Below are 20,440 nucleotides of genomic sequence, written 5' to 3' on the forward strand. Positions count from 1 at the left end.
TGGAAAATAACTGAACTGTTCTTTGAAATACCCTTTTTGTATGTCACCAGATATACTTTGAATATTTTTCTAGCCGGGAATGTAGTGTTTTATTCTTCAAATATCTGGTCGGTTTGTCAAGATTTGTCAAGAAATTGGAATTAATTGATTAAATAAATATTGCAATAATTAATTAAATGTCCCTTCATTTAATTTAAAACATTTAAGAAATTATTTATTTATTTGTTTCATATCTTAATTTTAATTATTGACACATTTAATTAATTATTTATTGGTGTATTTAATTAATTCATTTTGTCACTCCTGGCCCTCCATCCACAGAGTTGAAGCCGCGTTATCGCGAGGTTGGTCTTATTTTGAATTCAGGAGCAGGGGCATCGTTTACTTCCGGTGTACACAGAAAGGTTCAAAAGGGCTGGTTCTGCAAGAAAAGGTACTAAATATGTTGATAGTGATCGTTTCAGCATCAACCACTGAGAGCCGTATTATAGAAAATGTGTCTTCGTCACTTTTTGTGTGTGTTTTCAGCGAGCTTTGCTTTTCTGTCCTGTTATACGATCACGACGGTAAAATAAAACTGAAGTATACACAAGTAACAAGCTTGGTGGCGCATACGCGATGAGGAGTGCGCGTACACGCTGAAAAAAGGGGCTTTCTAACGGACACGTGTGTTCATACAGTCATGTTTGGAGCAGAGCGGAGGGGTCAGTTTTCCCTGCCTTCTTGGTTTATTTTATACGGGCTTCGTGCTACTTATATATGTTGCACTAAATATGCAGTAATCACACGCCTGGATTCAACAACACCACGTGTGACTCATGTCTTGTTTGCATGTTTGTGCAGGTGTTAATGATGACAGTCCTGAATCTGTCCTTTGCTGCGTGTGGTTTCCTGGGGATCTATCACTTGGGTGCCATGGAGGCCTTTCTCCGGCATGGGGACAAGCTGCTGGGCTCCCTCGGGGCCTGTGCAGGTGCTTCTGCTGGGGCACTGGTGGCTGCTGTAATGATCACAGCTCCTGAAAAGCTGGAGGTATCGTGTACAGTCCAGGGGTATGTGGGGTTAGTGAAACCCTCTGGTCTCTCTGAGCAGAATGGAGATAAACATTTAATAGTATTTCTCTCTCCCGATTCTTGTTTCTTCTTCTTTAGTACTGGCAGTTTTTATATGTGTGTGTATGGGACTAAAGACTTTGTCAGGGTGAATGATGCTCAGGGATACTTGCTGTCACAGACTGGAAGAACTGTCTGTTTTAGTAATACACACTTTAACAGCCGATCCTATAAAATAACAACTCAGATCTTAGCATACGCAGAACGAGTAATTAACTGTAAATTCAGGAATCTAGATGAACAGCAAGTGATTGAGTGAAATGTTATTTACAAGGCGCAGTGAGATCATATATTCTCTGTTATGCAGTTAGTTTTGCAGATTGCAGACTTTGATTGTATTGAGATAAATTACAGTTGTCCAGGAAAAATGAATCTATGAGTGTAGAGCTGAGTGAAAGAACTTTGTTACACTAGGTGTGACTGAATGATATAGGAAGTGTGCTCTCATCATGGTGTTTTTTTCCTTCTTCCAGCACTGCAAAGATTTCACCTACAGGTTTGCTGACGGTGTGAGACAGCAGCGGTTTGGGGCCGTCACACCAGGATACAACTTTATGCTCACACTCCGGTAACTACTTAGCAGACGTCTCCTCAGAAATCACCGGACAATGTTACACGATGGAGGTGTTGATGTCTCACATTGTGGACCTGTAACATATGTTGCTGTGAATACTGGTTGGTGGTCAATGACCAGCTTAAACATTGAAAACATTGTGGAGATATTTTCCACCTGCTGCAGCGTCATAGCTCTGTCTCACACGGTGGAAGGTGTACTGGGTTTGTTTAATGCCACAGTAGCAGTGAAATAGACGTATTGCCCCGACAGATTCCTTATCCCCTGAGGTTAACTTGCAGTTACTTTTATGATCCTCATGCTTCTGTACCTTACACCATTATCAGGTCAGAGAGCTAATGCCACTGCCTTTACCAAACCAGTGAGTCTCTTCAGATTCAACAGGCATGAATCACAAGTAGTATCCATGGGTTAAAAAGCCTGTTTCAAGCATTCCCACAGTTCACACTTCATGTCAGGACAAAACAAACTACGTAGTTCACATAACCCTGGAGCAGCGTCGCCTGTAGCTGTGTAAAGATGTTTGGTTCTTTCTAAAGAATTCACTGTTTGGCTGAATTGAGAGCCTGAGCAAGAGTTGTCTTTGGCACGGATGCTATCAGCGATCAGGACTTTGTGGAAGAACAAGATTCGACTGAACTCTTAAGACAGCACACACATGCTGTCTGTCAGTGAGCTTGGGACCATTTGTCAGAAAGACTCAACTCCAGGTCTGTTAATCAGAGTAATCATAATTTGGTTTTTAATTTTCATCTTGAGTTTTTGTTTTCAACCTTGTTTGGTTTCAGTTTGCTTCCACAGTGCGGTTGCATGCTTCAGTTTAGTTTTTTAGTTTTATTGCAGTTTTTGTTTGTTTTTATTATTGTTCATATTATTATATGTGTAGTATATACACTGCCAGTCAAAAGTCTGGACACACCTTGTCATTTAATGTTTTTTCATTATTTTTACTACTTTCTACATTGTAGATAAACTGAAGACATTTAATATATTTAGCAAGATTCCTGACAGTAGCCGCCCTTTGCTGTGTTGACAGCGCTGCAAACCCTCGGCCTTCTCTCAGTGAGCTTCATGATGTCATCACCTGACATGGTTTCCCCTCACAGGTGTGCCTGTCAGGGTTCATTGGTGGAGTTTCTTGCCTTCTTAATGGTGTTGGGACCATCAGGTGTGTTGTGCAGCAGTCAGGTTGGTGCACAGCTGACAGCCCTATTTGACAACTGATAGAATTCATATTATGGCAAGAACCAATCAGCTAAGTCAGTGGTTCCCAAACTTTTTTTGCTGGACCCCCCTTTGTTTATAGGAAAAATGTTCGCGCCCCCCCACCCCCCGCGCATGCGCGCACGCACACGCACGCACGCACGCGCACATCCATTTAGAAAGGCAGAGGCGTCACAGTGTGATTATTTTACATGTAGTTGTTTTTTTCCTGTGTAATAATATTCAACATTGCTATCAATACAATTTTCAATCCCTCTGCAAAATGGGTTCAAAAATATAAACAGCTGTGGGATACTGTTTGTCCGTGATTTGAACCGGGGGAACGAATCGTGGCAGGATCAGCCTGATGTTATTTGTATCCTGCTGTAACTTTACTGTATAAAGAGCTAATGTCTCCAACATGTCAGGAGTAGTTAGTCATTACAAGTGTTTGTGAACTAAAAATCAAGAATGTGGGACACTGTTTGTCCGTGATTTGGAGAGCCCAGCGCTGCTCCCGACACAGGGAAAACCAGTTATGCAGATGAGACCTACCTCGGCACTTGTGCAGGTAAAACCAAGGGAAGATATGCTTCACCATATTTTCTAGTCTTTGGCTTAGAATGAAGTTGGTTTGGAAACATATTCAGCGATGCTTCATCTCCTGATTTGCGTTTGTGGAGGAGCCCCGTGCTAGCAGTGTCCAAGCGTTTTGTTTTTTCCTTTTCATGTCGCGCCCCCCCTGCAATGGCTTTGCGCCCCCCCTAGGGGGCAGGCCCCACACTTTGGGAAGGTCTGAGCTAAGTAGAGAGAAACCACAGTCCATCATTACTTTAAGAACTGAAGCTCAGTCAGTTCGGAAAATTGCTAAAACTTTGAATGTGTCCCCGAGTGCAGTCGCAGAAACCATCAAGACCACGATGAAACTGGCTCACGTCTCAAAGGACAAACACAGTAGTAACTGAAACTAAAAGCACAAAAAGGTGAAAAACTAAATAATAATCTAAGAATGACAAACAGCACCCAGGACTACAGCACGTCAAAGCTTCTTTGTTGTTAATCTTGGCCCAGTATTCCTCATTTTTCCAGCTTTAGAGTCTCAGGTGTGTGTATGCTATTAAAACTCATGAAATTATTAATATTTAATGATTAATCATTTGCTGCTGACACTGTGTGACCACAGAGTTTGTGATAGAGACAGAAAACAGAGGTAAAGAGGCAGGGGGCGACCTGCTGCTGGTGATTAGTTTGTCAGTATCTAAGGCTTGAAGTGTAAGCTGATGTGTGAGGAAGTCACACCGGCAGCTGAATAAGGCCAGCATGCTTTGGTCAGTGTAAGTGCTTGATAGCTTGATTAATAATCGCACGTTCCTGTAAAACAAACTGTTTACGATGCCCTGTGGAGATGATTTCATTAAAGCTCTGACAAATGAACATCTGTGTCTGGATTTTCCCACAGGGAGGGGATAGAAGAGATTCTCCCCACAGAGGCTCACAGTCTGGCCACTGACCGCCTCTATGTCTCAATAACACACTCAGAAAGTGGCACGAACCACAACGTATCGACGTTTACCTCCAGGGAGGAGCTCATAAAGGTACGCACCCCTCTCTGTAAACACATACAGCCCGTTCTTTCAGTTTCAAACATGGTCATAATTGTTTATGATTGTTTTACACCCTTGTTTCTCTCCAGTCTTCAGTTTAGTGCTTTTACTACTATAAATGACACCATGCTGTATATGAGCTGTTACCTAACTGCATGTGCCGAGCTGCCGAGCGTGACTTTGATGAACAAGTGTTTTTCCTGGATAACTGTCCCCCTCTTGTACCTGTCCAGGTTCTGTTAGCCAGCTGCTTTGTCCCAGTCTATGCTGGACTCAAACCAGTAGAGCTCAGAGGAAAGGTAAGGGTTTATCCACGGTGCTGGGAGGATTCAGTGACTCCTCAGAACAAAATAAATTGGTTCATGATGTTCCACAGGAATGAGCGACAGCTGCTAGACTGTGATAAATCGAATGCTTTGCTGACTTCAGAGTGTACGGTGCTAGAAAAGGTTAAAAATGCAAAAGTAGATGTTATTGAAATAACTCGTGTCACAGGGTCTGAGGAATACTTGACCAGGGAATACATGTCAACTCTACTCTTTACTAGTAAAGACAACAGCCAGATATCACAGTCCAGGGTTAAAATTAGCTTTATGTACAACATGTGGGCATGAAAGAGGTTATGAATAATACCTGAGATTTTATTACAACGAGCCAAAATGCCTGGTAAAGAAAATATTTGAATGTGTCTTGAGCCACTTTTACACATGAATTGTGGACAACGATGGCATTATCTGAAGTTAATATAGGCCTTTCCTTCAAATAGCACATAACAGGTCCTCTTCAGATGTGCTCTTACTACTGGAAACCAATGGAAACCTAGTTCCTTTGGTTTAGGTGAGGGTACAGGAGGCACCCACTCACTGTAAATCCACCAGGCCTGTGCTGTTCTCACATGGATGTAACCTGACATCACGTGGACGTCATAGAGCGGACAGGTTTCTCTGCTCCGGCTGCTTCATGCACTAGATTTGAATGTGTCTGTGCTGGTTGGGTTGTAGGAAAGTTCAGGTTTGCAGGGCTTGTCTACAAAGTATTTAATGACAAGATTATTTATGCATTTGGTGTGGCTGTAGCTCAGGATGTCAAGCAGGTCATCTGCTAATCAGAAGGTTGATGGTTCCATCCCTGGCTGCTACACATATCCTTGGGCAAGATACTAAACGCAAGTTTCTCCCAGTTCATCCATCAGAGTGTGACCGTCAGATAGAAAACACTGAAGCACAGAAAGACTTGCCTGTATGAATGAGGCATGTTGTCTAAAGAGCTTTGAGTAGAAAAGATTCCTGTTAGCATGTTTATGATTCTCTGAAAGTCTAAACAGCTTTCTTTGCTATAAACTTTATTTGTAGATGTTGTGTGACCAGAAGATCGTCTTTGTTTTCTTTAGAAATGGATTGATGGAGGATTCACTGACAGCCTGCCAATCCTGCCTGTGGGACGAACCATCACAGTGTCACCCTTTGCTGGACGGCAGGATGTGTGTCCTACCCACAGGGGGCGGTTCAAAACTCAACTCAGATTGGCCAATATGAACATACTGGTGAGAACCGGAGCATCTGATTGGTCTGTAAGGAGAAACCTGAATTACCTGACATCGTCAGCAAGATTATTCTCCACGTTTCAGCTTTTTACCATAACTGAGCAGCGTGTACGGCTAATAGTGCTAAAGATATGCGCCAGGCAACAAGCAGCCCCACAAACCTTTCTCACTCTGTGAAATAGTACTTCCTGTTAGTGCACGTGGAGCACCACACCACCACCACCCAGTGCTCCAATCTGCTGGTTGTATTCAGCTTCTTCAGCAGCTTCGACCTCCGTCCAAAATGCCAAATTTCCAGAGAGTCCGAAACAAGTGCTGCAGTTATGAAAAAGAGTCATGTTCAGATATGTGGAAGGTGTATTCAGACAGAACTGACAGGTGTCCTTCACATCGTCACAGTTCAAATATTATTCTTTGATATTATTTTAATTGTTATATAGGTAAAGACTTCTGTAATCTTAGATGTGTTGCCAGAACCGTAAATCTTTTGATCTCATTAGAAGATGAAGTCGAGCTGTAAATGTTATTTGACCTCATCCAGCTTACAGCACAAAGTGCAGCACGTTCAGCTGTGCTGTGAATGGCTGCGTGTGAGTGCAGAAGGACGTGTTTCTGTCACTGACTTTGTTGATGTGAATGCAGTGTTTCCATTGGTTTCCTCAGTTTTCCGTGGAGAACCTCAAACGTCTGAATCGGGCTCTGTTCCCTCCATCCCCCGGCACCATGCATTCGTTATGTGAAGAAGGTTTCACGGACGCCGTGAAGTTCTTAAAGAGAGAGGGCTGGATGAGCTGAGCGTCACATCCCTCATGGACAAACGTGACACAGAGCATGTGAAGCCTGGAGTGTCATTTACCAAGAATGAATAAACATAATATTTTCTGTATTTATACGTATTTCCTGGGTGATTTTATTAGCTCACCCAGGAAACAGATACATAGTTTGCTAGAAAAGTAACTGCACCAATGTTTGCATGCAGTGATGTTGGAAGTGATTCAGCCTTTTGACTTGGTGCATGTTTGGAAAGAACGTATGTGACATTGTGGACTTCACTCAGATTACTTTCATCACACAGGCATCCTCTCTCTGTGACAGCATCTGAACGTGGACTTTTATCACAATTTCATTTCTTTTGACTTGAAGCAGAGCGAAAAATATCGGATATCCATTACCCGCTTCACAGAAAAGTTTGTGCCGCCATCGTGGATGCTGGTGGCTCCCCCAGGACACGAGGGAGCATGAGTCTTTGAAGTGTTGGATGTTTGTGCAGGTTTGACTGCTGCTGGGTCACCGTTTGATTTCCTTCAGGAGCCGACTTGATGGTGTGCGAGAGCTGCTCTGCCTCTGCACTCAGCCACGTTCTGCAGTGATGTCCAAGCAGCTGGAAGAGTGAGGCTGATTTATCTTATGTTATCCACACAGCGAGGCAGCAGTTACACACATGCACTCGACTGCAGACTGCAGAGGACAGTCTTGGATCAGGAGTTTTGCTGTCAGACTTACTTTAATATTCCAGGAACCCTCGGTGGTATTTCCATCTTTTATATACAGTCTTTTTGGTAAACACCCGTGTGAAGGCTGCGATGGGACTGTCAGTACTTTTGATCACTGAAGTTCTGCTGATCTTTAAAACCAGAAACTTCGTGTGTTCTGTTTTTTGATATTTTATTTAGTGTCCTTTAAATGATGTTTGTTGTTAAATGAGTGATTTGAATGAGTAAACAAAGGAATGTCAAATAATATTGTTCTTGTCGTCACTGTCATTATTCTCTCAGATCTGAGCCGGCTGTTGGGATGTCTTTGCTCCCTTATCATCTCTTATTTAGCATGTCTGTGCTGACACGCACTCCAATGCAGCAGATCTGATGACCGTATGAAATCCATCATAGATACTGTGCATACTCATGAAAGTGACAGGGAGCCCCACAGCTTCATTTTAGGCTTAAGACGTGCAGAGGTCCACCCAGGGATGTGGATCATGAACAGTCCTGAATAGTACAGAACCTGAATGTTGTATCACAGTCAGTTAAACATTATCAGTATTAGAGATCTGCGAAGATCTGCTGCAAACACAGGAGAGGTCACGGACATCCTACTGTTTCTGCTGTCATCAGTGAACTTTTATTCTTACCTTTAAAAACAAAAAGTCTTCAATACTAATGTCAGCAGACAAACATGACATGTACCTGAGTCCACCTGGACAGGCTTGAGTTTGGTTTCATTTGGACACAGTTCCCAAACATGTGGCTGTTTTTGTTTGAGTTACATCTTACTGAAACGATTCAGGATTGTTTTGCATTTTAAACTTGTAACATCTAAATTTGATTTAGACACACACACACACACGTATCCCACTTGTGCTTCCTCAGTGTTATTATGTAAGCTCACCTGCTGGTTGTGGTAATAAGGCTCATTTAAAGCTTCCGCCTGCGGCAAAGAAACCCCAGCTTATGTTTTTCTCCATAATGTTGGGCTGTTGAGTCCCGGTAATGAACTACAGTAGGGGACTGCTGTGTGGACGGAGGCCAGCTGAAGGAGCTCATTTGTTAGTGTAATTATTCAGCTGTTGACTTCAGTGTATGGGACTGAAAAGCTGTTGTTCACACCTGCAATGTGTTATTTGTGTGATAAGCCGTTCAGATCCATTGAAAAGCAGAGGATGCCAGCTCCCGAAAGTTTTTCATCTGCGAGCAGCACTGTCCTCTGGTCCTAAATGAATGCAGTGGAAACTGATTCTACAAAGGCCCAAAGAGGATGGAGTGGAAAAAAGCAGTCCTCTCAGGTCTAGTATTTATGCAGTCCAGGAACATCCGTGCCCTTTGTTGTGTTTCTGTCCACAGTTATTTGGGGAAATGGGATTCTGGGCTGTAACCACATTACTGCAGTAGAAGCTCCCGCTGTGCCCCGGGGCTGCTGGGAGATCCATTCAGCAGATATGATTGGTACCTTTGCACAGGTTAATAAACAACTCCACAAGCTGCAAATAATTCTTTGTTACCCTAGCCTGCATGCTGAAGAAATAAGCAAAACATAACGGCTATTTCCTGATTGTTTTCTACACCGTACTATCTGTGTATGAAGGAACGTAACATGTATTAAAGTATATGGCCTAAACTGAGGGCGAATCAGGAAGCGTGATATCCCACCCCGTGTTCTCAACAGACAGTCTGTTATCACAAGCTCTGATGTGACTTAAGGTCTGCAGTCCTCATAGTCAGCCTGTCCACGTCTGTTCCCTCAAAGCAAAGAGCTCACATCACTGCTGAAACACACCAGGCTACACGTCTGTTTAGTGATGCTGAGGGTTGATTTTATATTTTTTTTGCATGCACATTCAGACAGTGTATCCAACTACAACAGGGCTGTCGAACTCAAGGGCCGGTGTCCTGCAGGTTTTAGGTATCACCCTGGGTCAGCACACCTTAACCAAATGATTAGTTCATTACCAGGCTTCTGGAGAACTTCAAGACATGTTGAGGAGGTCATTTAACCATTTGAATCAGCTGTGTTGGATCAAGGACACATCTAAAACCTGCAGAACACCGGCCCACGAGGCCTGGAGTTGAGCACCCCTGGCCTAGAGCAGGGGTGTCACACTCCAGGCCTCGAGGGCTGGGTACTTCAGACCCAGCAACACACTCGGACAATAACTAGAACTGAAGAAGCTTCTCGGATGAGAGGTGAAACGTCTTCAAGCAACTTAAAGAAGTCCAGATGCTTTTCTTTCCAAGCTCCTTAAATTACCTGGCTTGTTTGGCCAGTGTGCAGGTTTTATGCCTGAAACACACTGAACACATTTACAGGTCACATGCCCTGATGCTCAGCCCCAGACTAAGCTTTCATTGGTTGTTTGTTCACACGCTCACATTCTGTTCAGTTTAGGCTGATTTCTTTGGATATTGATGAGTTCAAATGAACTTTTAACTTTTTTCCTCAGCTCTGAGGAATGAATAGATACTGCTGTTCTCTAATCTCTCAGTCCACTACCACCAGTGCCAGATATGATTACAGAGGTCCTGCAACTGTCATCAGCCACAGATGCACTGTTCATGGAGCTTTTCAGAGAAGTCAGGCTTGAACCTGTTACAGTGCTGCACAAGATGATGTTTTTCAGCCGTACATCTAAATGTGGTTCCAATAAGTTTATTTGAATTTCAAGCTCCAGTGACTGTGTACTGAACCTAAACTGGAACACACACAGACACAGTAACTGATGGTTAAAAAAATGCTAGGGCAGGTCCTGACTTAAACACATGGTGGTGGGGTGTGGAAAAGGGCTCAGATAAGACTGGCTGCAGGGAGGGCTGGGGCTCCCGGGCCCCAGCCCTCCCTGAGCATAGTTCTGCTGCAGGTTACTTCCTGTTAAAAGGGTGTTTTTCCTTCCCACTATTGTAGAGTGCTTGCTCACAAGACATTTATTGTTTTCACTGTAATTATAAAGCACCACTGACACCATCAGTGAACTGGTGCTATAAATGAAACTGAACTGAGTCTTCTCTGGGAAAATAGAATAGAATAGAATAGAATAATCCTTTAATTGTCCCACAAGGGGAAATTTGGTTGTAACAGCAGCAAAAAGACACATATACAAACAAACAGTACACAGGACACAGAACAGAAACATACACAATTTTTCTTACATATTTACATCAAGGACAATGGTTACTATAAACAGAGTACTGTACAGTTATTAAATTAAATAAAATTAACTACAGATAAGAGGCAAACCAGGTTGTAGTGCAACTCGGTTAATTAACTTATTGCAGTTACAGCGCTGATGTAAACATCTGTGTTTGTTGGGAGCAGTTCTGATTGTACAGTCTGACAGCTGCAGGGAGGAAGGACCTGCGGAAACGCTCCTTCATGCATCTAGGATGCAGCAGTCTGTCACTGAAGGAGCTCTGCAGTTCAGCAACATTTACATGCATGGGGTGGGAGACTCTGTCCATCAGAGATGTTATTTTGGCCAGAGTCCTTCTGTCTCCCACCACCTGCACTGGGTCCAGGGTGCATCCCAGAACAGAGCTGGCCTTCCTGATGAGTTTATCCAACCTCTTCCTTTCAGCTGCCGATAAACCGCTGCTCCAACATACCACACTGTAAAAAATGACAGATGCCACCACAGAGTCATAGAAGGTCTTTAAAAGCGCTCCCTAAATAACCCAAATGGCAGCAACATGGCTCTCTTCGTGGTGCTGCTGAAAGTTGTCACTGTCTCCCTGGCTGAGGTCAGTGTTATCTTGGATTCCAAAAGGTTTCATGCCATCCCACAGAGGTCGATTATCTTGTTAACAATTTCACTTCTTTACCACATACGAATCTGCTCCTCTGTTACGGCCCTGGGCCGTCTGTGTACTTTTGTTGTGCTGTGTCTTTAAGACTCCACAGGTCCTTCCCGATTGGAGAGCTGGCGGCGGCTGATTGGTCCCTGATCATGTGACTCTTTTCAAAATCCCTCACCAGCAGTTGTGCCGCGGCAGCCACTGACAGCAACAGCAGACCTGACCCTGGCTTCCAAAACCTGTGACATTCGTGTGTGTGACTCTTGCAACTTACTGAGTTTTGTAAATAGTGTGTACATTAGTTTTCACTTGTAAATAGCACATTGTAAATAGGCACTGAAACAGAAGGGGTGAGCTGCCTTTTCCTTGTACTGTTTTCTCCTGTTTATTTCAGTTAGGGAGTTAGGTGTAGCGTTTGTCTTTTGTTTGGTTTTTGTTTCACATAGGGTTTTAGACAACACCTCCTCACCTGACTTAACTTGTTTTGTTTGTTATTTTGGCTTTTGTTTACCCCGGAGCTTCATTTTCAGTGTAGACAAATAAACCACCGTTCACTAAGAAATTGTTTTTTCTGTGTATGGTTTTGGGGACCAGGGCGGGGTCACTTCCTTTTTTAACTCTTATGCTACGTTCCTGTACCCCTAGACTGGGGCGTAACATAAAGTGGGGGCTCGTCTGGGACTTTTCTTTTGCCATTCCTTTTGCTCATTGTGTTTTGTAGGTTGCCTACAACTTTTGGTTGGCAGTTTTCTTGTCGTGTAGGGGATAAACTAGCCACAATGACTTTTGACGTGGATGATTTTGCACTGCAACCCACCATGGATAAGTTGGATCGATGCACAAAGGCAGATTTGTTTTTGGTGGCAAATTTGTTTAATGCTAGTGTGCCTTTGAATGCAAAAAAGGCAGAAATTAAGCAGTGTCTGACAGCACAGCTGTTGGATAAAGGGGTAATTGCGAAGTTGAAACCTCGGCCGGTTGATGCGACTGGAGGTTTGGTGGTGGATGTGGGAGCAGAAGCTACTGCAACCATCCCACAAGCTGCCAGTGGACGGATGGCGCCAGGGGCGGAGGCTCCTGCTGCCATTCAGATCCCAAACGTTAGCCCAACCGGACAATTACCAGGTTCGGTTACGGAGGATCTCAAGCTTTCTCTTCGCCTGAAAGAGGTGGAGCTTGAGGCAAAAACCAAAGAAGTTGAGCTTATGCATCTCCGCATAAGGGTTATGGAGCTGGATCCCTCCCGACAACGCAATGTTACCTCTACACCAGTGAGTAAAATTGCGAGTAAAACTTCTGATTCATTCTCCTCTGATCAGTTTGATGCAAGCAAGCAGATTGCTTTAGTGCTACCTTTCAGAGAAAGAGAGGGTGACTCTTACTTTAATGCCTTTGAACGCATCGCTACTACTTTAAAATGGCCCAAGGATGTGTGGAGTTTGTTGTTGCAGTGTAAACTGGTGGGGAAAGCACAAGAAGTTTGTGCAAGCTTATCCATTGATGACAGTCTGGATTATGAAATTGTGAAATCCACTATTTTACGGGCTTATGAGCTAGTTCCTGAGGCATATCGCCAAAAGTTTCGGTCATGTGAAAAATCTGCCAACCAAACACATGTAGAGTTTGCCAGGGCGAAGTCTCTCCTGTTTGATAAGTGGTTGGCTGCAAGTAAAGTGAAGGACTTTGCTCAGCTAAGAAAATTGGTTCAGTTGGAAGAATTCAAAACATGTCTTCCAGAAAATGTTGTTGTGTATCTCAATGAGCAAAAGGTGGATTCGTTGTCTAAAGCTGCTGTTCTTGCAGATGAGTTAATGTTGAGCCATCGCGCTACGTTTTCAGCTGTGCGCCGTGAATATGCTCCGTTGTCTAGACCTGCGAGGAGTTTAAGGGTTTCTCCTAAGCGTCAAACGCGCCCTGATCTGGTTCCCATGACGGTCCGAGAATGCTTTTATTGCCATGATACTGGCCATCTCATTGCTAGTTGTCCGTCACTTCGTCGCAAAGAGCAAACTCAAACCTGGAAAAAACCAAAAAGTGTTGGGTTTGTTCGGTCGGTCTCTACTCCTAATCCCGTCCGTGATGAACCAAGAAATGGCGGCGTTGACAGCAATTACCGGCCGTTCATTTCAAAAGGGTTCGTCTCACTAACTGGGAAAGAGGAGGATTGCGTGCTGATTGTAATTTTGCGCGACACTAGGGTTGCCCAGTCTCTCATTTTGGAAAGTGCGTTTCCTTTTTCTAGTAACTCGTTTTGTGGTGTTGATGCTCTCGTGTGGGGAGTGGAAATGAGTGTGTTACGAGCTCCGCTGCACAGAGTTTTCCTACAGTCACCTCTCGTTTCGGGTCCGGTAACAGTTGGGGTGCGCGCTCGCTTGCCCGTGCAGGGGGTTACTATGATTCTGGGGAATGATCTAGCCAACGGAAAAGTTTTCCCAGTCCCTGAAGTAATTGAAAACCCCGTCGATGATTCTGGTTTTGTTTCTGAACCTGCTGCTGACAGTCTGCCCTCTGTTTTTCCTGCCTGTGCTGTCACGCGCGCCCATAAGCGCAAATACGGTGATGTTGACTTGTCTGACTCTTTTCTATGTTCTGAAGCCGATCCTAAGAAAGCTGAACTGTCTGTGGAAAAAAACTGAAAAATGTGTGTCTGATAGAATGCTACCTGCTACACCGGACCTGTCTTGAGGTAAACAAAACAGATTTTGTCCATGCGCAACAGAATGATCCAACTCTGGCCAAATGTTTACTCGCCGCAAATTCCAGCGATCAGATTCCATGTGTTTACAGCATTGAAAATGAAGTGTTAATGCGTAAATGGCATCCTCCTTCATCTAGTGATCTTGGCTGGAATGTATTTTTAACAGGTAGTTGTACCGCAAAACTTCCGACCCCAAGTACTCAGCCTTGCACATGACAGTTTCTCCGGACATTTAGGAATTAGGAAAACTTACCATTGTATTCTGCGTCACTTTTTCTGGCCAGGGTTGAAGTCTGATGCAACCAAGTACTGCCATTCTTGCCAAATTTGCCAGGTCAGTGGAAAACCCAACCAGGTTATTCCTCCCGCTCCATTGCATCCAATCCCGGTTTTAGGGGAACCATTTGAGCACATAATCATTGATTGTGTAGCTTCCCAAAACGAAGTCAGGACATCAGTACATCTTGACTTTGATGTGCGCCGCCACACGCTTCTCCGAGGCTATTCCGTTACGCACTCTCAAAGTCAAAGCTGTTGTCAGAGCCCTAGTAAACCTTTTCTCCACTTTCGGTTTGCCAAAATCAGTTCAAACGGACCAAGGGTCAAACTTTATGTCCAAGATTTTCGCTCAGGTCTTAAAATCGCTGTGCATCAAAAATCCAGTGCGTATCATCCCGAATCACAGGGTGCGCTTGAGCGTTTCCACCAAACATTAAAAGCCATGATGAGGAAGTTCTGCCTCGAGTCAGGAAGAGAGTGGGACGAGGGTCTGCCACTTCTCCTTCTAGCGGTGAGAGAGAGTGTGCAGGAGTCGACGGGTTTCAGTCCCGCAGAACTGGTGTTTGGACACAGTGTGTGGTCCCCTGCGGCTGCTTAAAGAGAAATATCTGTCCGACACAGCCATCCCCGAGCAGAACGTATTAGATTACCTAAGTTGTTTTAGGGAGCGTCTGCATAAAGCATGCGAAATTGCACGCGAGGCTCTTTCAGCGTCTCAGGAGAAGATGAAAAGGAAATTTGATAAAAAGTCTGTGCAAAGAAAATTTGAAGTGTTGACTCTCCTGCCCGTTCCTGGATCCTCTCTCCAGGCTAAGTTCTGTGGGCCCTATACTGTTCAAGAGAAACTGAGTGACACAGATTATGTTATAGGTACTCCAGACCGTAGGAGAAAACGTCGTGTGTGTCATGTTAATCTGATGAAGCCTTATTTTATTCATGATGAACGTGTAAAACTCCTCTTCGTCCCCCGCTGCGCTGTCTGCCGTGCCGATAGTTGTGCCAGCATCCCCGTCTCAGTATAGCCCAGAAAGTGATGGCTTAGTTTTCGTTTGTGCTGAGGGTTGCTCCCGACTCAGAAACTCTGAAATATTGGAGAATTTAAAATCCCACCTAAAACATTTAGGTGAGGCTGCCCAGAACGATGTGTGCTGTCTGATCAATACTTACCCATCCCTGTTTGCTGACACTCCGTCTCGCACTACTGTCCTTGAACATGACATAGATGTAGGTGACCACCCTCCGATCAAACAACACGCTTACCGTGTGAACCCTACCAAACGCGCACTTTTTCAGCAAGAAGTTTCCTACTTGCTGGAAAATGGTCTAGCTGTCCCGAGTTCTAGTGCCTGGAGTTCCCCATGCCTTCTTGTGCCAAAGGAAGACAAAACCCCACGTTTTTGTACCGATTTTCGAAATGTGAACAGTGTGACCAAACCTGACTCCTATCCTCTTCCCCGCATGGAAGATTGTGTTGATAGGGTTGGCTCTGCAAAGTTTGTGTCACCAAGCTGGATTTATTAAAGGGTTATTGGCAAGTTCCCCTCACTCCACGTGCATCTGATATTTCCGCTTTTGTTACCCCTGATCACTTCCTCCAATACACCGTCATGCCTTTTGGCCTTTGAAATGCCCCTGCCACATTCCAACGCCTTATGCACATTGTCTTAGGTGGTGTCAAAAATTGTGAAGTGTACTTAGATGACATTCAAAGAGAAAAAGAAATTCTCACATCAGAGGTATAACTTTAAACACTCACCTTAAAGCAGATAACTCGTAAGCTGGAGAGTCACAAATTTAGAAGATCATCATTTAGCCTGGAGAAATAGTTTGTTGCTTTATAAGAAAGTAAAGCCAGAACATCTTACTATTCATCACTGATTGAAGAAAATAAGAACAACCCCAGGTTTCTCTTCAGCACTGTAGCCAGGCTGACAAACAGTCAGAGCTCTGTTGAGCCAACAATCCCTTTAACGTTAACTAGTAATGACTTCATGAACTTCTTCACAAATAAAATTTTAATCATTAGAGAAAAAATTACCAATAATCATCCCACAGATGTAATATTATCTACAGCTACTTTCAGTACCATTGATATTCATTTAGACTCTTTTTCTCCAATTGATCTTTCTGAGTTAACTTCTATAATTACTTCCTCCAAACCATCAACGTGTCTTTTAGACCCCATTCCTACAAAACTGCTCAAAGAAGTCCTGCCATTAATTAATGCTTCAATCTTAAATATGATCAACCTATCTCTAATAATTGGCTATGTACCACAGGCCTTCAAGCTGGCTGTAGTTAAACCTTTACTCAAAAAGCATCTCTAGACCCAGCAGTCTTAGCTAATTATAGGCCAATCTCCAACCTTCCTTTCATATCAAACATCCTTGAAAGAGTCAAACAGCTAACAGATCATCTGCAGAGGAATGGCTTATTTGAAGAGTTTCAGTCAGGTTTCAGAGCTCATCACAACACAGAAACAGCTTTAGTGAAGGTTACAAATGATCTTCTTATGGCCTCTGACAGTGGACTCATCTCTGTGCTTGTCCTGCTAGACCTCAGTGCAGCGTTCGATACTGTCGACCATATTTTATTACAGCGAGTAGAGCACGCAAGACCTGGATGGCCGCTAACTTTCTGCTTCTTAATTCAGATCAAACTGAGGTTATTGTACTCAGCCCTGAACATCTTAGAAATATGGTATCTAACCAGATCCTTACTCTGGATGGCATTACCTTGGCCTCCAGTAACACTGTGAGGAACCTTGGAGTCATTGTTGACCAGGACATGTCCTTCAATGCACATATTAAACAAATATGTAAGACTGCTTTCTTCCATTTGTGCAACATCTCTAAAATTAGAAATATCCTGTCTCAGAATGACGCTGAAAAACTAGTTCATGCATTTATTACTTCCAGGCTGGACTAGTGTAATTCATTATTATCAGGAAGTCCTAAAAACTCCCTGAAAAGCCTTCAGTTAATCCAAAATGCTGCAGCAAGAGTCCTGACAGGGACTAGAAAGAGAGAGCAGATTTCTCCTGTATTGGCTTCCCTTCATTGGCTTCCTGTTAAATCCAGAATTCAAAATCCTGCTCCTCACATACAAGGTCTTAAATAATCAGGCCCCATCTTATCTTAATTACCTTGTAGTACCATATCACCCTATTAGAGCACTTCGCTCTCACACTGCAGGCTTACTTGTTGTTCCTAGAGTATTTAAAAGTAGAATGGGAGGCAGAGGCTTCAGTTTTCAGGCCCCTCTTCTGTGGAACCAGCTTCCAGTTTGGATTCAGGAGACAGACACTATCTCTACTTTCAAGATTAGGCTTCAAACTTTCCTTTTTGCTAAAGCATATAGTTAGGGCTGGACCAGGTGACCCTGAATCCTCCCTTAGTTATGCTGCAATAGGTGTAGGCTGCTGGGGGATTCCCATGATGCACTGGGTGTTTCTTCTTCAGTCACAGTTGACATTATGTTTATACTCTGCATTCAATTATTAGTTATTATTAATCTCTGTCTCTCTTCCACAGCATGTCTTTATCCTGTCTTCCTTCTCTCACCCCAACCAATCACAGCAGATGGCCCCGCCCCTCCCTGAGCCTGGTTCTGCCGGAGGTTTCTTCCTGTTAAAAGGGAGTTTTTCCTTCCCACTGTCGCCAAAGTGCTCATAGGGGGGTCATGTGATTGTTGGGTTTTTGTTCTGTTTTCTTTGTATTATTGTAGGGTCTACCTTACAATATAAAGCGTCTTGAGGCAAATGTTGTTGTGATTTGGTGCTGCATAAATAAAACTGAATTGAACTGTATACAAACATGTCAGACCACACTACACTTTCGAAATCTAGCTGACTTTCTGTTTACATAGCTACAGTCCAAAATGTTGCTCAGCTCACAGATGGTCACCATATTCTCTGGAAACTAGTTCAACCAAGCCTGATTTTCTTTACCTTAGCTGCCTCAACAAAACCAGAAAATCAGTATCAGATCGTGGGTATCACAACAACATTTATTGATAATTCATGACCCCCCCCCGTCCTTTAGTCAGAATGATGACTAATGATGACGATGAACGACCACTGAATTTAATCTTTGCAGCTCATAGCTCTTAGAGTTGTATAAGACGATTCTCTGAACTTTTATTGAGGTCTAAGTCTCATAATATATTTTCTGATTTGACAGCTGACAACTTTACTGTGTTAATCGCTCAGCTTTGTTGTTATCCAATCTATTCTACTTTATAATTGCCACCTGTGTACTGACTAGATTTCTAAATATGAAGCTTTTGTTACTACATCGAGTGAAATAAAATCAGCGCAACAGATGACTGCACCCTGACAAAACAAAGGTTTAATCATGGATTTGAGAAGTTCATATGAAGTGTCCATATTCAGATTAGTGTGACTCTAAACAGCAGCAAGGATCTTCCAGTGCAGCCTCCACAGAAGCCTACTGGTACAGCTGGCACTGACAGAGCTGTGTGACTGTGGAGCAGCAGGGCTGCAGCCAGGGCTTCCACATCAGGTTCGCTCGACTTAACTGGTTCTCCACTGGCTTCAGTGAGCGCTGATGCATCTTCACAGCTTCCTTCATTGTGGCCACGACAAAGTGAAAGGCAGGCTCAGTGTCTGGGGTCAGCGGTGTGCTCTCTGATGGGTCCTTTGAGAGATCGAAGAGCAGAGGAGGATCGTGGAAGGTAACGTACTCCGGCGTGCAAAAGCAGGTAAGTGTATGGAAACATGCCGTCTTGTCTTCTGGGTAGAAGTTTGGAGTGAAGTAAAAAGCTTTCCACACCGAGCTACCTGAGAACGATAAATGAAAGCACTCAGTGCCACTTTCCTTTCATGAAGCAGGGTGTTGAAGTGCAGACTTTCAGCCTTAAATGTAAGACTTTTACAAACCAAAGGAAGTACAACATTTATACATTTTCAGATGCACAAAATTAATTCAACAAACTAACAATTTTATTTTAATGCTTGGATGAAAATCTGTTGTAGAAAATGACCAGCTGGAGTCTAAAACCCATGGACATCAACAAATGCAGCATTTCTTCCTCAGAGACGCTCCGTCAGGCATTTACTCCATCCACCTTCAGTTTGTGGATCCTTCTGGTTATCAGCTGCTCTGCAAGATTTAGATCAGGTTTCTGCAGCATTTGTCTGAATCTGAGCAGAGTATAGCCCTGTGCACTTCACAGCTCGCCCTTCAACATTAGTGCTCTTCCCCACACTATAACATTAGCTTTATTGTGTATTGAATTCTGTTTGGGCCTCTTATTTAAAATTACAGCGAGAAGCTATAAACGATTAATTCAATATTCTCTCCATGGATGCCACTCTCTTCCTTACTTTTGGTGTCCCAAAGTGTTAAAAATAGCTTTGCAAAGTCATGTTTTCCAGACTCATAGATGTTAATGACTTTGGTTCTTATCTGTTCTAGAGTGTATTTTGTGTTATGATGTGTAACTTTTTGAGATCTTTTATCCTCCTTGATTCATCAGGTCACACAGTATCCAGTCAAACTGAACTCAGCTTTCCATAAAAATGGATTAATCACAGTCAATTCCTGATTTAACAAGAGAGGGGGATTACTTTTATAGCTATGGCCAGGTAGGTTTAGTTTCTTTCTCCTAAATCATCATGTGGAAACTGCATTTTGTATTTACTTTATCTTTGTCTAATATTAAAATTTGTTTGATGATCTGAAACAGGATGCGGCAAATACTTTTTCACATTTAACTACCTAATTAATTTTAGGCCTCTGTATGAAAGTGGCTGTAATTCAGTTAATGCATGTTTGTAAAACCCCTTAAATGAAAGCTGAAATACTTCAGTCACATATGGTTTGAAAACTACAGGGTGGGTCGTTTATATGGATACACCGTAATAAAATGGGAATGGTTGGTGATATTAAAGTCCTGTTTGTGGCACATTAGTATCTGTGAGGGGGCAAACTCCTCAAGATGGGTGGTGACCATGGTGGCCATTTAGAAGTCGGCCATCTTGGATACAACTTGTGTTTTTTCAATAGGAAGAGGGCCATGTGACACATCAAACTTATTGGTAATGTCACAAGAGAAACACATTTTCCATTTTCCTTTGCTGGTTATTTTTTCATGACCTGACATGGTACATTACAAAGGGTAC

At 43.3% G+C, this 20,440-nt stretch overlaps 2 protein-coding genes across 9 annotated transcripts in view; one reads left to right on the top strand and one right to left on the bottom strand.

The window, feature by feature from the left end:
• The first annotated feature begins 355 nt into the window (after positions 1 to 355).
• On the top strand, positions 356 to 7,776 carry pnpla4 (patatin-like phospholipase domain containing 4). Of its 6 annotated transcripts, none has more exons than XM_063467154.1 (7): positions 356 to 433; positions 529 to 704; positions 844 to 1,032; positions 1,586 to 1,680; positions 4,349 to 4,484; positions 4,727 to 4,792; positions 5,884 to 6,813. In XM_063467154.1, exons 3-7 carry the CDS (start codon positions 850 to 852, stop codon positions 6,211 to 6,213), a joined length of 810 nt encoding a protein of 269 aa, XP_063323224.1. In that variant the 5' UTR covers positions 356 to 433; positions 529 to 704; positions 844 to 849; the 3' UTR covers positions 6,214 to 6,813. The 6 variants fall into 6 exon arrangements, with proteins under 6 accessions (XP_063323224.1, XP_063323226.1, XP_063323228.1 ...); XM_063467158.1 differs by having other exon boundaries at positions 387 to 704; positions 5,884 to 6,036; positions 6,700 to 7,776; XM_063467155.1 differs by having other exon boundaries at positions 394 to 433; positions 584 to 704.
• Positions 7,777 to 10,769: 2,993 nt separating this feature from the next.
• Positions 10,770 to 20,440, bottom strand: part of sts (steroid sulfatase (microsomal), isozyme S) — a 55,845-nt gene continuing 46,174 nt past the window's right edge. For 2 of the 3 annotated variants that reach the window (XM_063466725.1, XM_063466726.1), the window contains one exon: positions 18,623 to 19,096. In XM_063466725.1, the coding sequence (XP_063322795.1) occupies positions 18,744 to 19,096 (353 nt within the window). In that variant the 3' untranslated portion in view covers positions 18,623 to 18,743. Of the gene's footprint in view, positions 11,134 to 18,622; positions 19,097 to 20,440 lie in introns of those variants that run through there. The other variant, XM_063466727.1, reaches the window with a different exon arrangement.

The sequence above is a fragment of the Pelmatolapia mariae genome, linkage group LG23 (assembly GCF_036321145.2).
Source record: "Pelmatolapia mariae isolate MD_Pm_ZW linkage group LG23, Pm_UMD_F_2, whole genome shotgun sequence".
Taxonomy (NCBI): domain Eukaryota; kingdom Metazoa; phylum Chordata; class Actinopteri; order Cichliformes; family Cichlidae; genus Pelmatolapia; species Pelmatolapia mariae.